The sequence below is a fragment of the Athene noctua genome, chromosome 1 (assembly GCF_965140245.1).
Source record: "Athene noctua chromosome 1, bAthNoc1.hap1.1, whole genome shotgun sequence".
In the NCBI taxonomy this organism is placed as follows: domain Eukaryota; kingdom Metazoa; phylum Chordata; class Aves; order Strigiformes; family Strigidae; genus Athene; species Athene noctua.
Genome location: NC_134037.1, coordinates 22,017,671 through 22,036,124, shown reverse-complemented (window position 1 = coordinate 22,036,124; position 18,454 = coordinate 22,017,671). Strand labels below are relative to the sequence as shown.

At 37.7% G+C, this 18,454-nt stretch overlaps 1 protein-coding gene across 19 annotated transcripts in view; it reads right to left on the bottom strand.

Annotated features, from left to right (window-relative positions):
* Nucleotides 1–18,454, bottom strand: part of MYT1L (myelin transcription factor 1 like) — a 312,706-nt gene that overhangs the window by 1,508 nt on the left and 292,744 nt on the right. For all 19 annotated transcript variants that reach the window (XM_074895697.1, XM_074895698.1, XM_074895694.1 and 16 more), the window contains 4 exons: nt 9,103–9,194; nt 7,237–7,340; nt 1,599–1,742; nt 1–1,274 (listed from right to left, as the gene is read on the bottom strand). The exon at nt 1–1,274 is cut by the window's left edge and continues 1,508 nt beyond it. In XM_074895697.1, coding sequence (XP_074751798.1) covers nt 1,134–1,274; nt 1,599–1,742; nt 7,237–7,340; nt 9,103–9,194 — 481 coding nt within the window. In that variant the 3' untranslated portion in view covers nt 1–1,133. The remainder of the gene's footprint in view (nt 1,275–1,598; nt 1,743–7,236; nt 7,341–9,102; nt 9,195–18,454) is intronic.

Here is an 18,454-nt window from a genome sequence, read left to right as displayed (position 1 = left end):
TGTTAAAATGTTAAAAATGGGATCAAATGCTTGGCAAAGCAAAAGGAAAAATCTTTACTGAACTGCATTCCTACTAAAGTCAGCAATGAATGCAGTTCAGTAACTATTAGACAAAGATCATTTGTGTTTATCCCAAAATTAAAGATGTGAAAAGGCAATATTAATTTTAAAATATTGTCCTCCATCTTGAATTGAAAACACAGAATTTCTGAAAGATGAACTACATTGCTATAACAGATAGTTCAGAGGGGCACTAGCAGTCCAGTAGAGATAAGAGAATGTTGGCTCCAAAGTTTATTTGAAAACAAAAGCTGAAATCTTCACGTTGTCCACCTCTGATATAGTTCTTTTCATAATGGAAGTTCCCATATTCATACCATGTAATGCTTAGAAGTTAATTAAAAAGTGCTGTTTAAGCTGCTTTGAATCTTCTGTCAAGTTTCCATGGCTTGATGTTGTCTTACAATAAATTACCCATTTTGTATCTTACATCTAATCCATGTCATTTTCTTGGAATTCAAAAAACCTCATTTTATTGCCCCCACCACACACCATCCTCCAAAAACAAAAGTCACATAATATTTTCAAGCATTGTTCAAAAATAAAGCATTTTTGCAACCAATTTTTGCTATGAAACAATATGCACACAAAATGTATTTCTTAAATCCCATAAAATCCTCCAACATGAGGCAAAATGATAGTGTTTAAAAAGTGGCTGCAGACCGCAACATTGTCATTCAAAGCTGTTTTTTTTTTTTGTCCATTTCAGTTCAAAATACTAAAACATTTAATCACTAAAGCATTAAAAAGAATTTACACTCTATTTATTTTGATCAGCTTACCTCTTCAGAAATATATATACCCCAAAAATGTGCATACATTAGCAGCTATAAACATTACATGGCATATCACACTATGTCAGCTTATATGAAAACGTACAAAATGTGAATGTATTCAAAAAACTATTCTGCAGATACTATCTTTAAAGCAAGACATAAAATCATTATGAAGTCTTGTAAGCATAACACTGTTTCAAACAGAAATAAATATATAACACTTTCTGGTAAATTACAGCAGCAAAAAACAAGAGGCATCCTTTTTTTAAGCAAGACTTTCACCACTATAGCAGCTGTTCAGACCTGAATTCCTCTCACAGCCTGCTTTATATTTTCCAGTAGGGCTTTATTTTCTGGACTCTGATAACGATCTTGATTTGTATACATGTCCGTCAAAGTGGTCACGTAAGCATCAAAATTTTGTTCATTGATTGGTTCCTACGAGATATTAAATAGTAGTTCATATACAACTTTTATTTTCTTAATCGTATATTCATTTAAGCATAACATATTATCAAGGCATATTGCCACCAATTTTTATAATATTTAAAATGCCTATTTAGTTCTTACTTAATTTTACAGGATACACTGGAACAGGCCCTCCATGTCTTTGTTAGCAGTTAAATGTATCTTTATGGTTTCAGTGTTGTTACCACAAATATCCAACTGGTTGATGAAACATAAACATAAAAAAAAGACATCTATTGTATGAAGTGAACTGAAGATCGCCAAATTCCTTAACTTGTGCTCTCAATCACTTACCATATGTGGCAGCTGGATATTAGCTAGACTATGAATTAAAGACTGGCTTAAATTGGCCAATTCATGAAGAAGAGACTCATTTTGCTGTTCAATTACTTTGTTCTCCTCTTCTATCGTCTTCAGGTTGCTCTCCATTGTGGTAATCTAAAATGGACAAATTTGTGTACAATGTAATAAAAGGCAAGCTGTTATAAAGCATGTGCTCTTTGAAAGGAGAGATAACAGAAATACCAGGGAAAGGAGAAAAAGGTCCATTCATTCACGCTTAAAAAGGTTTTGCTTGAGTCTGCAATTTTTATCATTGTTAAGGGTTTCTTATTCCTACTGCATGTTGTATGACTTCAACAGCTTGTCTTTTTAATATTGGTAATAATGAACGAACTTGGATTTGATTCCACTGCTTTAGAGCTTTTCTTCTTGAGTTGAAAGGCATCCAGAAGGATGTTAGTTCTGCAAGTTCACCCACATGGTTAGACACTTCTACCCCCAGGAGCCTACCTTAGGAACATTCTGCAGTAAGTCATGCATTTCTTCTGTTTTCTGCTATATATATATGTATTGTTAGTTAAGCATGCACAGTTCCTTGCTGCCAGTGTTTAGATCTTTGTAATTTCAAATTTGTAATTTTTTATGCAAATTCACAGGGCTGCTTTTGAAAGCTGAACAATTGCATGTTATTGTGATGTATGTACAAATTCAGAAAGTTTTCTAATACATGCAATGACTTGCAAAACTGACGGAAATTAAGGAAATTTGCACACAGCCAGGAGAGAGGGTCTCTGGGCCATGACTATGTCTACAAGTGAAGACAACTGAGAGTATGCTCTGCCTGTGTTCCCAGGTGACCGGACACAAGTTAGTTGGTGCCCTGCATGATGCCCTGAATGAGCTAAAACCATTACTGAGAGGCAACTTACCCAAGCTTGTGCAGAGCACTGTGCTAATGAAACTGTAAGGACTTCAGATGAGCACTGGCTTATGTCCAACTCACCGAGAGCACATGCAGAGCTCACTCCTATCTGTCTATGCTTTTCTCTGTAGACCTGTCCTTACTTTCCACATTGGAAGACAACTGTTAACATCTATTACAATGTGTACAGTGTGCTTTTATGTGCGTAGATTAAAATATGTGTTGACAAGAGGGTGAAAAAAGATGCCAGAGAAGTGGGAAAAGTGCCAAAGAAAACAAGGTTTTGAATTCTCAAAACGAGCTTTATCCATTTCTACATTGGCATAGATGGAGAACTGTGGGAAGAATTGATACAGTTCAGATACTGATGGGAAGGCTGGAGGTTTGTGTGGTAGTAGCAGGCAGAGGGGGAAAAAGTTTTAAAGTGAATATTAACTTGATCATGGGTAAGTAAATTTTAGGAAATTGTTGGCACAATCAGGTAGGTAGATGTCTCAAGTTTTATTCTGGACCTAAAGTTTCAGCCTGCTTATGGAAATATAGGCCTTTAGTTGATAGAAGTAACTTTGACAAGTGATGCAGCTACATAAAACAACTTTCAAGTATCTCTTACTTTGACTACAGGTGTTTATATAGCAGTTAATCCAAGCTTTTGCTTGGTTTATTGCAGGGTTTTGGTTCAGTCACAATTAATTGATTCTAAACTATTTCCACAACATATCGTATGCAAAATACTTTTTCTTCAGCTTTGAAACTGGAAACACATCCTCCTCTCTTGTTTTGCTTTCAGCCTGTCCATATTTGGTGTCCCCCAGGGCTCGGTTTTGGGGCCACTCCTTTTTAACACCTTTATTGATGATCTGGACGAGGGGATCGAGTGCACCCTCAGTCAGTTTGCAGGTGACACCCAGTTGGGTGGGAGTGTTGATCTGCTCGAGGGCAGGGAGGCTCTGCAGAGAGACCTGGACAGGCTGGAGCCATGGGCTGAGGCCAACTGGAGGAGTTTCGATAAGGCCAAATGCCGGGGGCTGCCCTTGGGCCACAACAACCCCCAGCAGCGCTACAGGCTTGGGGAGGAGTGGCTGGAGAGCTGCCAGTCAGAGAGGGACCTGGGGGTGCTGATTGACAGCCGGCTGAACAGGAGGCAGCAGTGTGCCCAGGGGGCCAAGGAGGCCAATGGCATCCTGGCTTGTGTCAGCAATAGCGTGGCCAGCAGGGACAGGGAAGGGATCTTACCCCTGTACTCGGCACTGCTGAGGCCGCCCCTCGATTCCTGTGTTCAGTTTTGGGCCCCTCACTCCAAAAAGGACATTGAATGACTCGAGCGTGTCCAGAGAAGGGCAACGAAGCTGGTGCAGGGTCTGGAGCACAGGTCGTACGGGGAGCGGCTGAGGGAACTGGGGGTGTTTAGTCTGGAGAAGAGGAGGCTGAGGGGAGACCTCATCGCCCTCTACAGCTCCCTGAAAGGAGGTTGCAGAGAGCTGGGGATGAGTCTCTTTAACCAAGTAACAAGCGATAGGACAAGAGGGAATGGCCTCAGTTTGTGCCAGGGAAGGTTTAGACTGGACATCAGGAAGCATTTCTTTACAGAAGAGGTTGTTAGGTGTTGGAATGTGCTGCCCAGGGAGGTGGTGGAGTCCCCATCCCTGGAGGTGCTTAACAGTAGAGTCGACATAGCACTGAGGGGATCTGGTGTAGTTGGTAACTGTCAGTGTGAGGTTAATGGTTGGACTGGATGATCTTCAAGGTCTTTTCCAATCTAGATGATTCTGTGATTCTGTGATATCAGAGAGAAATGCTGTATGCAAATGCAAAACACCTTTCACAGGTGCTTGCTAGCACCAGTCATGCTCTAATACTAACCCTAAAACCTGGTTTTGAAATTGCAGACCGAAGTGAAGAGTCTGATGTCAATGAAGGCCCAGTTCAGTATGGCATACTACTGGTGCTGCTGCCTCACACTAACTTAAGTAGGATCTGACATTTTATAGATTTTCTAGCTAGCTGGGTACTGCTACTTGAAGAGTTTTGGTTTTTTTTTTCATGTGAGACGCTGACTACCTGTAAATACAGTGGCAGCTGATGAACATATCTCACAATTTCATGTAGTAGTCATCTGTAAGTATTTTAAGATAACTGACATACTTAATTATTGTATTCACTTGCTTAAAGGCCAAATTACCCTCCCCACATTTTACCCTAAAATTAATGAATGTTCACTTGTATCTACTCTGAAAACAGGATAACCTGTTGCTCGTATGGGACACACAATTATGTGCTTCTGCCCCTCTCATACTTCTGGCTTTGCATGTTAAATCTGAACAAATTTACTAGAAGATTTTACATTAAAAATAATTTCTTCAAAGTCTTAAGGAAAAAGGCGGCTGAGTAAAGGAGGGTCTTATGAATGCTCCAACTAAGAAAAAGGCTGCAGTGTGACTTTTCACTTTGTTAAAGAGATTCTACATGGAAGGGAAGTTCCTGTTGTAGGAAAAACTTTTGCTGGCACTTACAATCATACAGGATGCAAATCTGTATCAAACAAGACTGTTGCTACTTCTGGCATTTCACAGAACTTCCGCTATTTTCCTATTGCATATTCCCTGCCTGGGAAGTCTTACTGAAATCTAGGTTGAACAATGATTTCCTAAAGGTTTATCAGCAAACATTTTGTTATGTTCAATATAATTTTACTGTTACAAATAAAGGGGACTGTTGACTTTGATCCTCTTAACAGATTGATAATGACTACGATGTAACTATGTGTTGGAAATATAAATTGCTTCTCTTCAGGAAAGTGTATGAATTCAAAACGGAGGCCTCTGAATTTCTGTGAAGTTCAATTTAGCTGGAATTTTCTGCTAGGCAGGAGTAGCTAGTTGGGTTAGAACAAGTAAGTATTAGACCGGACTGCCCAGAGACTGTGGCATCTCTAGTGTAGTAAGTAAAGGACAGGTTAGACAAGCATCTGTCAGGATTGGTTTAGGAAGAGCTGAGAAGTAGGACGGGAATAAGACTGGTGGACAAAATAATGTTTCAAGGTCTCTTTTAACTCTATTTTCTAGAATCCTGTTTATTTTAATGACAGTATGCATCACTGCCAGTCATTCTACCCTTTTTCTAAATCTGCTGCACCAAGGTGTGAAAAGCATCCTTTCAACCTGATGGTAAAATCATCAGCTGAGGTTTCTTTACCAAGAATATGCAGCGGTCCCAGGCTTCATCTGATTTCTAAGAATATAAAATAGTACCACTCTGGGATCTAGGAAGTGAGACCACTGAATATTCTTCTGTACTCATTTCAGATCAAAACTTGATGTGAAATTCCTACCTATATCTTTGAAACTCAATACATGTTTTACGTCTGTGATAGCATTATCATGGCTTTTCTTTTTTTGTTATTCACCTGACCAAAAATAGGATTAGGAAAGTTATTGACAACTGGAGCATTTACCTAATGTGCACATAACAGCCAAATGGCTTCACATTTTTTAAAATCTCAGCTAAATCAGTCTGTATGTGAATAGCACCTACAGCGTTGTATTAAGCAAAAGAAAACATAATGCAGATTGAATGCTTAGCATAATACGGATTAAAAATTTAGCACCAAATTCCTCCAACATAAATACATACAATTTTCCTGCAGTTGATTTATTTTTCTTGCTTTACATTCTTGAATATTTTGTCCTCATTACCCACAGTTATATTGGGTCACATCAGAAAACCATGTAAAACATAAGTCAAATCCTATAAAGGCTGAATAATGAGAACAGAACCCTGAATACAGGCTTAAAATAGAAGTGAGGTTCCAATATCAATTTGGTTTAGAAGTCAAAGAAAAACCAAGCTGAAGAGGTAGATGCTGCCTTCTATTGATGAGTATACAAGAGGAGGAGGAGGACAATGGACATGGTGCTCTTCTCCACAAGCAGCAGACAAGGAAGTAACAAGGAATGGTTTACTCTGTTTCCATCAAGATCAATTGGATGATTATGACCATGGGACTAAAGGCCGATAAATGGTGAAATGTGGTAAATCTCACTGTTGGTATCTGCGCTCAAATCGTGAAGAAAAAAGCACCAGAAGCTATGTTGGACACTGGAAAATGCCAGGGCAAGAATTCAATTAAAATCCTTTGCTTTTTCCATCCAGTTTTAGGACTGATGAATAATGAGGTTTTAAATAACAGTCTGATGTTAGGTTTTCATGTGGAACCTAAAAGGAATTAGGCTGGATCTGTGGAATCACTATTGCTGCCAAGGACTGCACTTAGTGTACCACATGATGAAGTGAAGCATAACAGGTATTCACTTCCCTATCTAAATTTCCTCTTTTAGACAGACCCGGCAAAAGCCATGTTGTTCATCTGGACTCTTTCACCTTGTAACTTATGCTAATGACCATTATGTCACACAATATTTTAACTGCTATTAGAAAGGCATAGCCTTATCAAGGGAAAATACAAAGCTGACCATGACAGGTCATGCTTTTGCCATTACTTTAAAGAATATACTTTGCTAAGCTTTTTTTTTTTTTTTTTTTTTTAAATCCTGGTAACTGTTGTGGAAATTGCATAATGGATATTGTTTTCTGATTTTATAAATGGCAAATCACAGATAGAAATTTTAGTCTGTAAGAAACATAAAAGGGAACAATATATTTCCTATATTTCTTTTAATCAGTCATGTAGAAGAAGCAGCTGAATTTAGGGCTTCATAAAACTGTTACCTGAGTTCTGAGTTTAATCATATCAGCTTCCATCTGGGAGTTGGATTCATTTAGTTCTTTGATTTCTTCATCTAACTGTTTAATTTCTTCATCATTTTCTATACCTGGGTGATATAAAAATAAAAGGGGTGTTAAAATAATTAAACTTTAAATCAGATTTCAGAGAATTAATTATTTCCATATTTGAAAATACATTTATTTCAAGTAAAAGTATTAAAGTAAAAAAGAAAAAGGAAATGTCCTTCCAACTTTTCTTTTGAAGTTAAACCAATGTATTTTCCACTACTTTTCTTTTAAAATTGCAGTAATTTTCCAGCAAGAGTGCTGAAAATGCCTAGAGGATCAATAAGACACACCTTTTTCTTTATATGTACTGATTTAACTTTGTATTGTAAGAAATGCACCCGCAGCAACAAATTTTGCTCCACTATCATATGTAACTTATATGAAAAACTGTGTCCACTTATAGACCTTCTGAAGGAAAAGAAAACATCTTAACTAGTTAATTCTTCATATTACAGTGTTGTTAAAATAATTTGTAACTAATTCAGAAGATTTTTTTCTCCCAACACAGTGAAATTTGTTGATGTACTGAGATATATTGTGCTTCTGCTGTAGACTTTAATAATTTCACAGTTCAGAAGGGTGTTATTAAATAATGATATACAGAATAATTTGCAAAATGGAAGTGATCTCTGAGTTTTTATGGCATAAACATTGAGAGAACAGGATTTTAAAGGTACCTGTATTTTTGAGGATTCAAAGAATAAAATGTGAAGGGTTTTTTTACTTATTCTTGTAATTACTATAGCAAAGCATAAAATAGTTATGGGAAAAGCTAGATCTGTTTTCTCTCAAGTCAAAATCTGAACTCCTAAAGCCAGAGAAACTGGTGTTTCCACTCTCTTGTTCTTACTCTAGAGTGAATCTTGCACACCTTTTCCCACAGTGTCTAACTCTAATAGGAATGATGCTGTGCCCCTCCCTAAGTATTCAAATTATCCCTAGGCTGACCACTCCTTAAGGCATTCTTCCTGGGCATGGCGGATACAGTTTTCAGCACTTCCCAGGCTAGAGACAAAATGACATCCAGATCTTCCACTTCCTCGTTACTAGCTATTGAACAGTCAATGCTTTCTCCAGCTGTGCTGGCAGTGTGGGTTGAAATGCCTCCTGCCCTGTATTGAAATGCTTTGTGGCTCTCAAACACAGTCAACATCAACAGTTAAGAAGGCATGCACAGTCACAGACTAAGTGACTACATAAAGTTTTTCAAGAAAACTCGGGACTTAGGCACCTCCCAGACAAGTCTTTTGTGCATTACTTATTTGAACTGAAGCACCTGCATTTTGCTTTTATTGCACTTCCAACTATCAGGATACTGTCCTGACTTTCATCCAAGGTACTTTCATCACCTCCCCTGCAACTTAAGGTTCCCAGGAAGGATTGCACATTACTAGAGATAAAATGGCACAAGCCCATCTACATCTGCCAGAGGTTACAGAACCACAGCTTCAAATGAATTCAAGGGAGCTCATGAGGACCTGACATTCTGGAAATCAAATCTTTCCCTCTTCTGAATCCCAACTATCCACCTTTGATGAATGAAATGTGAACCATAAAATTATAATGTTATATTGTACTTTGAAATATTTTAATGGTTTAGATTTATGTAGACATAACTCAGACCAGTCTGACCACTCCACTGCTGTCTCAGATTTCCACACCATAAAACCCAGTTTCACTTCTAATGACAGTGAATTCACTATTTATATAAAGATTTACATATGTAGGAAAAAAAGGGAAAAATCATAACTTTAGTTTACAAAGAAGTAATATTTGAAAAAGTAACGATTAAAAATTTACCATTACTGGCCCGTTGCTTTATTGTTAGCATCTGTTCTCCAGACAGCTTTGCTTTCTTCATTGCTGAAGTAGCTCTGGGGCATCCTGATAAACTGTGAACAGTAAGGAGCCTGTTAATTTTTATAGGTCATTGAAAATAAATCTGTAATCCAAACCTGTAATAAAAACAGTATTAGACACAAAGTTTATCTTCACTTCCTAGCACTGAAAGAGTGTGTTAGTCTGACAAAAAAAGACTTACCAGCAGTGATTTCATGGTTTTAATCTGTCTTCCAAATTCTTTTTGTATGGATAGCTAATATAAAAGTCAGATATATCTTGGAAAACTATAAGCCTGGGAACAACAGTACAATCTTCTGAAGATGCAATGCCTTTATTAAAAAGTTTTATTTTAAAAACAGTTACTGTGTAATTTACATGTCCCTGTTCTGAACTTCCACCCTTTTTAATTTATATGTTCAAACATGGAACTGAAAGCTGAGAGAAGGGGACATGAGCTACCTCTGACATCCAAATGACTAACTCTTATGAACTAAGCTTTTCTTTGTGACTGTCACCTGCCAAGCTGGCTAAATTGCCCTTTTCTAAATTGTTTCTTAAAAAGGCAGTAACTATGTGTTGGCTTTTTGCTGAAGCCCGAGAAAAGTCATTCCCATAAAAATGACCTTGCCTTGATGAGGGATGTATCTCTCTTATAATGTATATTTGTTGGACTTATGGATGTAGACTCAGTTATTTCTTGTCTTCCACATTGCCAAATATTAAGCTTTTTAATCACATTATACAAAACAGTTTTGATAGCAAATTCAGTCTTAGCATGTTTTATTGTAAAAATAAAAATAACGATCAGACAGCGCACACTATTTTATAAATAATTTTATACACCAAACTATCCCCTTTTTCAAAATCACATCTTCAATGTAGTTGCACTATCACAGGTGAGAAAATACATATTCAATCTAATTTAATGGTGGGAAACTAGGTCTTATTTGGAGCAAGTTTTATCAGTGAAGGGAATTTGGAAACTTATTGAGATAAGCAGCGAAGAGTATTTGGAAACAATTGCCTATTGCTTCAACATGTAAAGTTTCATAGCCACTGAAACTGAGTAACATCACATTTTTCTTATTGCATACAGTCACATTTTTATTTCCTGTTCAGATCCAAAGGCAGGCTTTTTTTTTTTTTTTTTTTTACGGTTTTTAATTGTGCAAATCAAATTTGAAGCTAATATTCAAATAATCTCTCTGCAGTGTAGAACAACTTTCTGATGAATGGGGTATCTTTGATTAAAGGCATTTATTTAAGTAAAGACACAGTTTCCTACTAAATAATGTCCTCTAATTTCAGTATAATGTTTAATTATTGAAAATGTTTCTCTGAAAAGCCTGGGCTACTATTATCAAGTGCAGCCATCCCAAAAATGAAACTTCCCAGAAAAACGTCTAAAAAATTTCCTTTTCTCAGAAAAAAAAAAATCAGTGTTCAATATTTTATACATCTGTTACTGAGAAGATATATAATAAAACAATACTAGTAGTATCAAGGAATAGCATGACCTAGTAGCTTTTCACTGTAGCCTAGGTGGTAGGATGCCAGATTATTGTTTCAAACTCTGTTATGGACTCACTGTGTGACTGTAAGCAACAGTCCTCTTGAAGTGTCAAAGGGAGCCTTGAGGAAAATTAAGGAGGAGAGGATTAGCTGTTTTGGGAGAAAATCAGTCGCACAGGGAAAGGAATGGAAGATAACAGTATATGCAGTTTCTGCATCGTTTAATTGACTTCATTTTTGTGTCCTTATAATTGATTTAATGAATTTCCTCATATTTTGTTCTCACTTTTTCAGGAGTTAGCATCACTGGGCATTATAATAACTGTGTTTGTTAGTTTATTCTTACCTTAATATACAGCCTTTTCCTCTCTAAACATCTTGACTGATGACAACCTAGGGAATCCCTCAAAATAAAATGATCCCTCAAACAGCCCGTAAATATAGCATTCAAACCCTGAACAGACCAACAAGAAATCTGGATGCTAGAACTGCGCACCTGAAAGTGCAGAATAATGAAACAAAAAAAAAAGTATTAGAAATGTTCTGTGAGATCCATTATGCCTACATTCAAATTTTCATTCCAAAATCCCAATCTTATTCCTCGGCCACTGTTATGTACACTAGTTTTCAGGACTACCTAAATCTGTAGATTTCACACAGCTTGTGTGAAAGGTTACCAACCTCTCTACTAGTATATTCAGTGTGCTCCAAATCGTGCTCTCACCCTGAGGCCTCAGGTACAGTGTCCCATATTTGCAGTCCTAAGCTTTCCTACTCTACAAAATACAGTGGCCACATTCTAGCTGCCTAACTGCAGCTGTCTCTGGCCCAGGCTGTCTCCATTGGAAAGGTATTTATTGCAAGGCTAAGCACTTATGCATCATTTATACCTCTGCTGCAGTTCAGGTACACTGGCACGAGATGTCCTCTGCCTAAACTGGAAACAGAAAGGTCTGGGTCCTGTGCTCTATTCTCCCTGCAGCAACTGTTGGAGTGTTGTTCTGCATGGATTATCCACCTTCTTGAAGAGACTCCCACATGAGTCATGAGTTAGTGAGGGGAAAGGCAAAGAGCTGCCTGTTTTGGGCCTCCTAGTGAGGATGCAGGCAGCTTCCACATCCTCTAGCTGGATTTGTTTTGTTCTTACACACTGGTGAACTAATACAATATACACAGGCAGATGAGGGCTTCAGCCAAAAAGGCTTTCTTTCCATGCAACTGCATGCCCAAATCACAAGCTCCCTATTTTTGCTTTCCTGACCCTTACACTTGTTGCTTTAACATATGCATCATGTACCACTATGACTACATTTAGCTTGTTATGCGTCTGAACTTAGAGGAGGCCATGAATGAACAGAATAACTTTTCCTGTGGCTTCATGCAATTTAAGAGAGTGTTCAAAACCCCCAGAGGTACCAAATCCAACACAGGGGAAGATGCCAAAGCCAGACCATTCTATCAACATCCTCTCCAGGCCTTTACCAGCAAATCTGTCCTTCATTAATTGTATATTGTATTGTAAGTGGACTAGCTCACTTTCCTGAGCCAGGCACTTACAATTTCAATGAAGCAGATACTAAGTAACCTAAATTAGAGGATTGAGTTCTACTACAGTTGATTTACCTTGGCTAAATTCTTGAGAAATTAGTAAAACAAAGATAGAAATATTCATCCTCTTTGCCCAGCTCTGTTCTTAATTATGTTACCTAAAGATACCTTAAATAATTTAAAAAGTAAATTAGGATTTTTAGGATAAACTTCTACTCTGCAAGGAAATTCTACCTCCTCCCTTCTATGTTCATGACTATGTTTACTTCAGAAGGTAACTGCTCTTTCTCTAATTTGAGAACAACCAAAAGAAGGCAGGACATATGGGACGGTAAGATGAAAAACAGGACTAAGTCAGCATCGAGCCAGAAGCACGCTGTTATACAAAGGCTGAACCTCACAGACCTGTAAAGTTAATGAAAAAAACTTGAATTGAGATCCCAGTGAGACTGGGATTGGCTTGAGATTTCTAGAAAACTGGGAGGTAGAATGAAACAGAAGACAAAAAGGAGTAGGTATGATTTCATTGGTCTCAAATACCTTGAGATTTGTCTTCCCATGACTGGCAAACAAAACAGTACAAATGAAAGCCATTTCAGTGTTTAAAGAGTTAAGCAAAACATGTTTTAAACATCTCAAAAATCAAAAAAGACCAAGAGAAACATGCTAGCTAGTAGTTTTGGTAAGGATAATACTTATCCTCACATGAAATTTAATGCCTTTACAGCTGATGCCTGCCATAGGTTTTCTGTTACAAGTGGAATTAGTGTGTAATCCTACTTTTGTTTAGCTTTTATATTTTAACAAACCTTACACTGGCTTACACAAACATGGAATTCTGCAGCTTGTTCATTCCAGCAAAGAACTGGTAAAATTAATCACAGTTCTCACTACTCCACAGTATCTCACTACTGCTATTATTCTCAGGCACATGAGAAATAATGCGAAAGAAGATATAAACACAGTTTGAGTATTCTTTGCATAACAAAAATGAGTAAGGCTGGGGGTACAACTGTAATAAATACAGTATAAATGTATTGAGCCATCATTTATCACTGTCAGATCGTGGATGCCATGAGGCTTGAAACTACAGCATTTTGGTGGGGCTGTGAGAAGCACCAATACCCACCTCCTTGCTCCTGATTCAGCAGGAGCCGTGAGCTGCTGCTGCCACGGAGACAAGGTATCAACAACCAGCTGATCATCAGCACCTTGTCTTGTTGAGATGCAATGTGTCTCTCACTAAATTTCTAGTGTCAGGGTTAATCTCTAATTTGAGAAAGAAAAGTACAGTCTGGCACATCATCCTTGAAAGCCAACCTCTGCCATTATTTACAAAATACTATGAAAAATGAATTAAACTGTTAGATTAAAGTGATCTAAGGTCAGGTCCTGCAAACCTCCTGTAATGCATGTGCTAAAATTTGAGAAGTTCTCAATTTTTGTTGGTTGGCTGGAGACTTCTGACAGCATAACACATCATTTATATTGGAAACGTGCTTTTGTTGGGCACGAGTGCTCAATGGAGAAGTGCAGGCCTGAGACGTATCATGCTGCTTTGCTTTGCAGAGCATGGCACTGTCCATGCAACAGACATTTCTACATAATATACACCTGTAGCACTGACAGGTAGAAGTGGTGACTGGGCTTTACACCATGCAAGTTCAACCTGCATTAATCAGGCTTATTTTTAAACGAAGACTTTATAAATGGAGGCATGCAGAGGTAAAGTGCTAGTAGCTGTATAAACTTTACAAAATAAGGTCCATCCTTATGTACACCTACATCTTACCCTAACTGCCCTGAAGAGTAGTGACTAATGGAAACCCAGTCATCTAGAACGTATGCAGAAAGAATGTACACACAAACTAGGATAAGGAGTATATGGCGACTGCATCTGTTGAACACAATGTAAAGAATTACTTTTCTTTCTTGTTTAGAACTGTGGTTACCTTACTGCAACTTATGCCTTGTCATATATTCAGTGGATTTAAAAAATAAGGTGAAATCGGTCCCAAAATAAAAGGAAAATTAGTGGGGACAAAAGTTTGAAAGGGACTAGTGTTTAGTACTAGTACTAGGATCAGTGTTTAGTACACATTTACTAAGAAATTTAGTTTAAAAACAAGTAAATCTGGGCTCAAATCCTGAACTGCTTCAAGAATGCACTATCTTCAGGGATGCAAACAGAGATGACATCAGAGTGGAGGATCGCTGATCAAATGGAGCAATTGTCTCGGTGACTGATTTTAGTTGTCTGGGTTCCAGCTGTGCTCTGTTAAATACATTTTTTTCCTCAGCAGACAGATGCAGTCTGGTCCCTCTTGAAGCTGAAGGAATTGTACCTAGCTTGTCAAGTGAAGAAAACATTTTCCAAAGAGAGAAGTAGGGATGTGGGAAAAGAGGAGACAAAGGTCAAATAAAATGCAACTTTTATATTTGGTGTGTGAAGTGCTGAAGTTTACAAAGAAAAAAAGAACAGGATTTGAAGAAACCAGAGCCTCAACCTGGAGAACCCAAAAAGCATCCTCAGGGCTAACTTTATAAATACTGTAAGATGTTTATAGATTCACTACCATAGTGATCTTTCCAAAAGTTAAGAAAATGAAACACTTCTCCTGTTTATTAAAAATAACATTGTCCATAGACTAGAGGAGAAACATGTCACATGCAAGGGACCTCTTTTAACAAGAACAGGTCCAAAACAAGCCCCAGATATAAATCCTTTTGAAATTCAAGGAAATACAGATCACAGTGAAAACTACTGCTTTATTTTATTAATGGATGAAACCTTACTTTTACGACTAAGTTCCTGAGCTATTTGGTAATGTTTGAAGTTCAAGTTAAGAGATCAAACTCAGTGATCAAAGTAGCCCTTTCCTTAGTTTAATATTAAATCCACGAACCACTAATTTTTTCTTTCTATGTTGAAGGGTATCGGCTTTAGTGATTTCCTTATTCCCATGAGGAAATTCTACTACACACCTTAAAGGATGAAATACTCTATGCACAACTCCAACAGAGACAAAAGGAACCTTCTCTAGTTGAGCACTCATTTTTGTTTACATTCAAGGGCGATTGGCTTTTCCTTAGCTTCTTACTGAGCTATGAAGTAAAGGAGTCCAGGAGAGAGGTTTTGCAAACACACTAGTTTTGTTTGCATGGAGAATCCTGCGAGTCACAGAGGAATCTCTCCTCCTCCCCACTGGCCACACGACTTCTGACTGCCTTTGTGTGGTGCTGGAAAAAAATAATCTGTTCAGCTCAATTTCAGAATTCTTCACTGGAAAAGAATAATTCAGATTAATTTGGCCCTTTTTAGGTCTTGTTCTCTGGCTAAAGATTTTTTTGGTCTGTGCATTTACAAGTCACACCTGAATGTTGGTGATGAAAAAATATAACTTAAATTTTCAGTCAGGAGGGAAATCTAAGTTAAAAAGACTAAAAGGTTGATGTAACATGGAAAGTGGCAGCTTCTAATCCAAGTTGCTTTCCAATGCTGCTGAGGAAAGCAGCTGAGATTTTATTCTGTTTAAATAAAACTTTGCATTGGTTCCAGAATGAAGAAAAATTAAAACTACCCAAGTGGCCATAAAAGAAATATAGCCATTATAATTAAAACAAAATGTAAGCTTTAAAATTATTTTAATGGTATCTGTTTATTGATTCAGAAAAAACTTCAGGAAGGAACTACCTTCTTATTTATTGAGGGGGGGGGGGTTAAAGTAGCATTAAAATCTGGTCAGTCAAGCACCGAATGGACAATGATATAGAGTGAATGGCCATGAGACCCAGAGATGAGAGGATATTTGTTTTTTATTGGAGATTTAAAAGGTAAGAGTGTTGTAGCTTAATTATGCCTATCCCTTATAACAGAAGAACAAGGAACAGGTAAGAATAACAAAAATAGAAATTATGCAGAACTGTAAATATGGGCAAGCTGAGAGAAAAGGCTCTGAGAGCAGACTCAATTTGAAAGGAACTCCCCTGGGGCATAAATATACACCACAAAAAGGATTAACGGCTCTTGAAATGCTGGAACTGTGAGAGCACTGCCAAAGTTGCCCTTCAGCTGGGCACAGTAGTCCTGTGGCAAATTTACATCATATTTTGTTAATTAAATTTGCTTAGTCAGCAGAGGCTCTGTGGTGGGCTTCTCACATGTGCTAATGAGCTTTGACCTGTCTCATCCCTGAACAGGGAAGCAAGTTAGGCTCTTGTCCAATGATGCAACAACTGTTCAAAAATCTCTCATTTATTCTTTGGTGAGTGAGGAAGTACTGCAGCACATTACATGATTTACAGGTGGCCCTAGCACTAAGTTTTGGCGAAGGCGTCTGCACTTAATGGGGTACCCCTGAGTGCCCCAGGAGGTAGGGGGTGGCTACTGCCTCTCTCCTGTCCTGGGACTGCACACAACAGGACTGATAACCTGAAGACCAGTGGATTTACTGGTCAGTTGAACAGGGCATGTACTGTAAAGGAGAAAACAGGCTGAGACTTCCCTGTCTCTAAAGAGGTAAGGTGTATCTCTAGCTACATAGTTCTGATTAGTGCTCTTACGCAGCTCAAAATTTCAAGTGATCTATTTAGTGACCAAGCCCAGCTGACCTAGGCACTTAAGATGAAGCACAGTTTCTCTAGGCACTTGTATAGACAGCAGAGAGAAAAAGGTATTTCAAGAGGAAAATTTGTCCCACCTGAAATCTAAAAAGCAATCCAGTCATCTCTGCTCTTTTATGGGCTATGTCTGGAATAAGGACAAACAGGCTTATAACCAGAGAGCTTCTGATAAGTGCCTGAAATCAAGATGTCACACTGAAAGCATCTGTACAAATTACTATCATTTGTCAGGTCTGCTCAGTGAAATTATTTTTCTTGTTTATATTTTACAGTCTGCTTTTTCTAATATGAATTTCATAATATTTTCTCCTAACTCTCTCAAGGTAAGTAAACCTCTTAAGTCCTTTTAGATTAGCTCTCTGTTAGGAGCTTTACAGTTTAATACACTGTATATCTGATTAAAATGCTATTCCATCCTTCTTCCAGCTTGTAATGAAAAGAGCTGGCAGAACTACCCACAAAGAGCCTAACTCTTTCAACAACCAGGCTCTGCATTTAGTCACTTCTGACTTTTGCAAAATTTTAACTGATCTGACCAAAATCTTCCATGTTAAGTGTCTGGCCAGGCTGAGAATTTTCCAAACATCATAGGAAAAACAATTAAATTTCTCAGAATATATTTGTATACCACCATTCTGGACTGGTGAGAGTGCGTGATTTCTGCCAGAGCTCAGGAGAAGCTACCTGAAGGCCAGCTACCTCAAATGCTGAGGAATGAGAAGCACAGAAGTAAGAGGAAAGATGAACAGGAGCCATGGGAACAGATAAGGGAAGATGGACAGTACAGAAGCAGTAGGAGAGGAGGAGGACTGGAAGAGGAAGGTATTGGAAAGTGGTTTAGAAAGACCCTTTTCCCTTGAGCTTATGAGTCAACACAAAATTCCCAAGTAAAAAAATCCTTTGTACTGCAGGATCCACCTCAGAGATTTTCATTGAATATTTTTCTTCTTTATGTATATTATTACATTTAATTGCAATGTTTCTCTCCTTGGCTTCTTGGAAATGTCAGCACATTTTTATGTCTGTCATCTTTCAATAATGTCACCATGATAATGCTTATAATTCTTAGCTGTAATTACTGTTAAATGCAGTGAGTTTGGTTAGTTCTTCCATACTCTTAGCAGTGTATGACTTTCTCCTGATGAATTGCAATGTAGAGTTTGTAGGAAAAAAAATAAGAGGTAGGAAACAGCAAAACAAATTAATATCAGGGAGGGGACAGGCACATTAAAAACAAACAAACAAACACCCTAAACAACTTTAAAACAACTACCAGGGAAAAAGTGAAACAATGAGAATGAAGAGTGAATTAATTTTGACTCAAATGTGGCACTCTGTCAACTTACTGCAACAACAAATAAAACAAAGGCCAAGAGTTGACTTGACATAGACTTGACATCTGGCTAGAAATAGATGCAATCAAATAATTTAATGAGTTGCATATTAAAAGTTTCTTACAAATTTGGCATTTGACGGTACTTGTCTTTCACAGATAAATGGAAGAACAAGAAAAATTTCCTCTCCAGAAAGTTTTTACCATTTACAATGTTATCTTCAACATAGGATAAGGACCACCCTTCAAAAATGTCTTTTAACCTTTGGTTCCCTACAGATATAACTGCTGGAC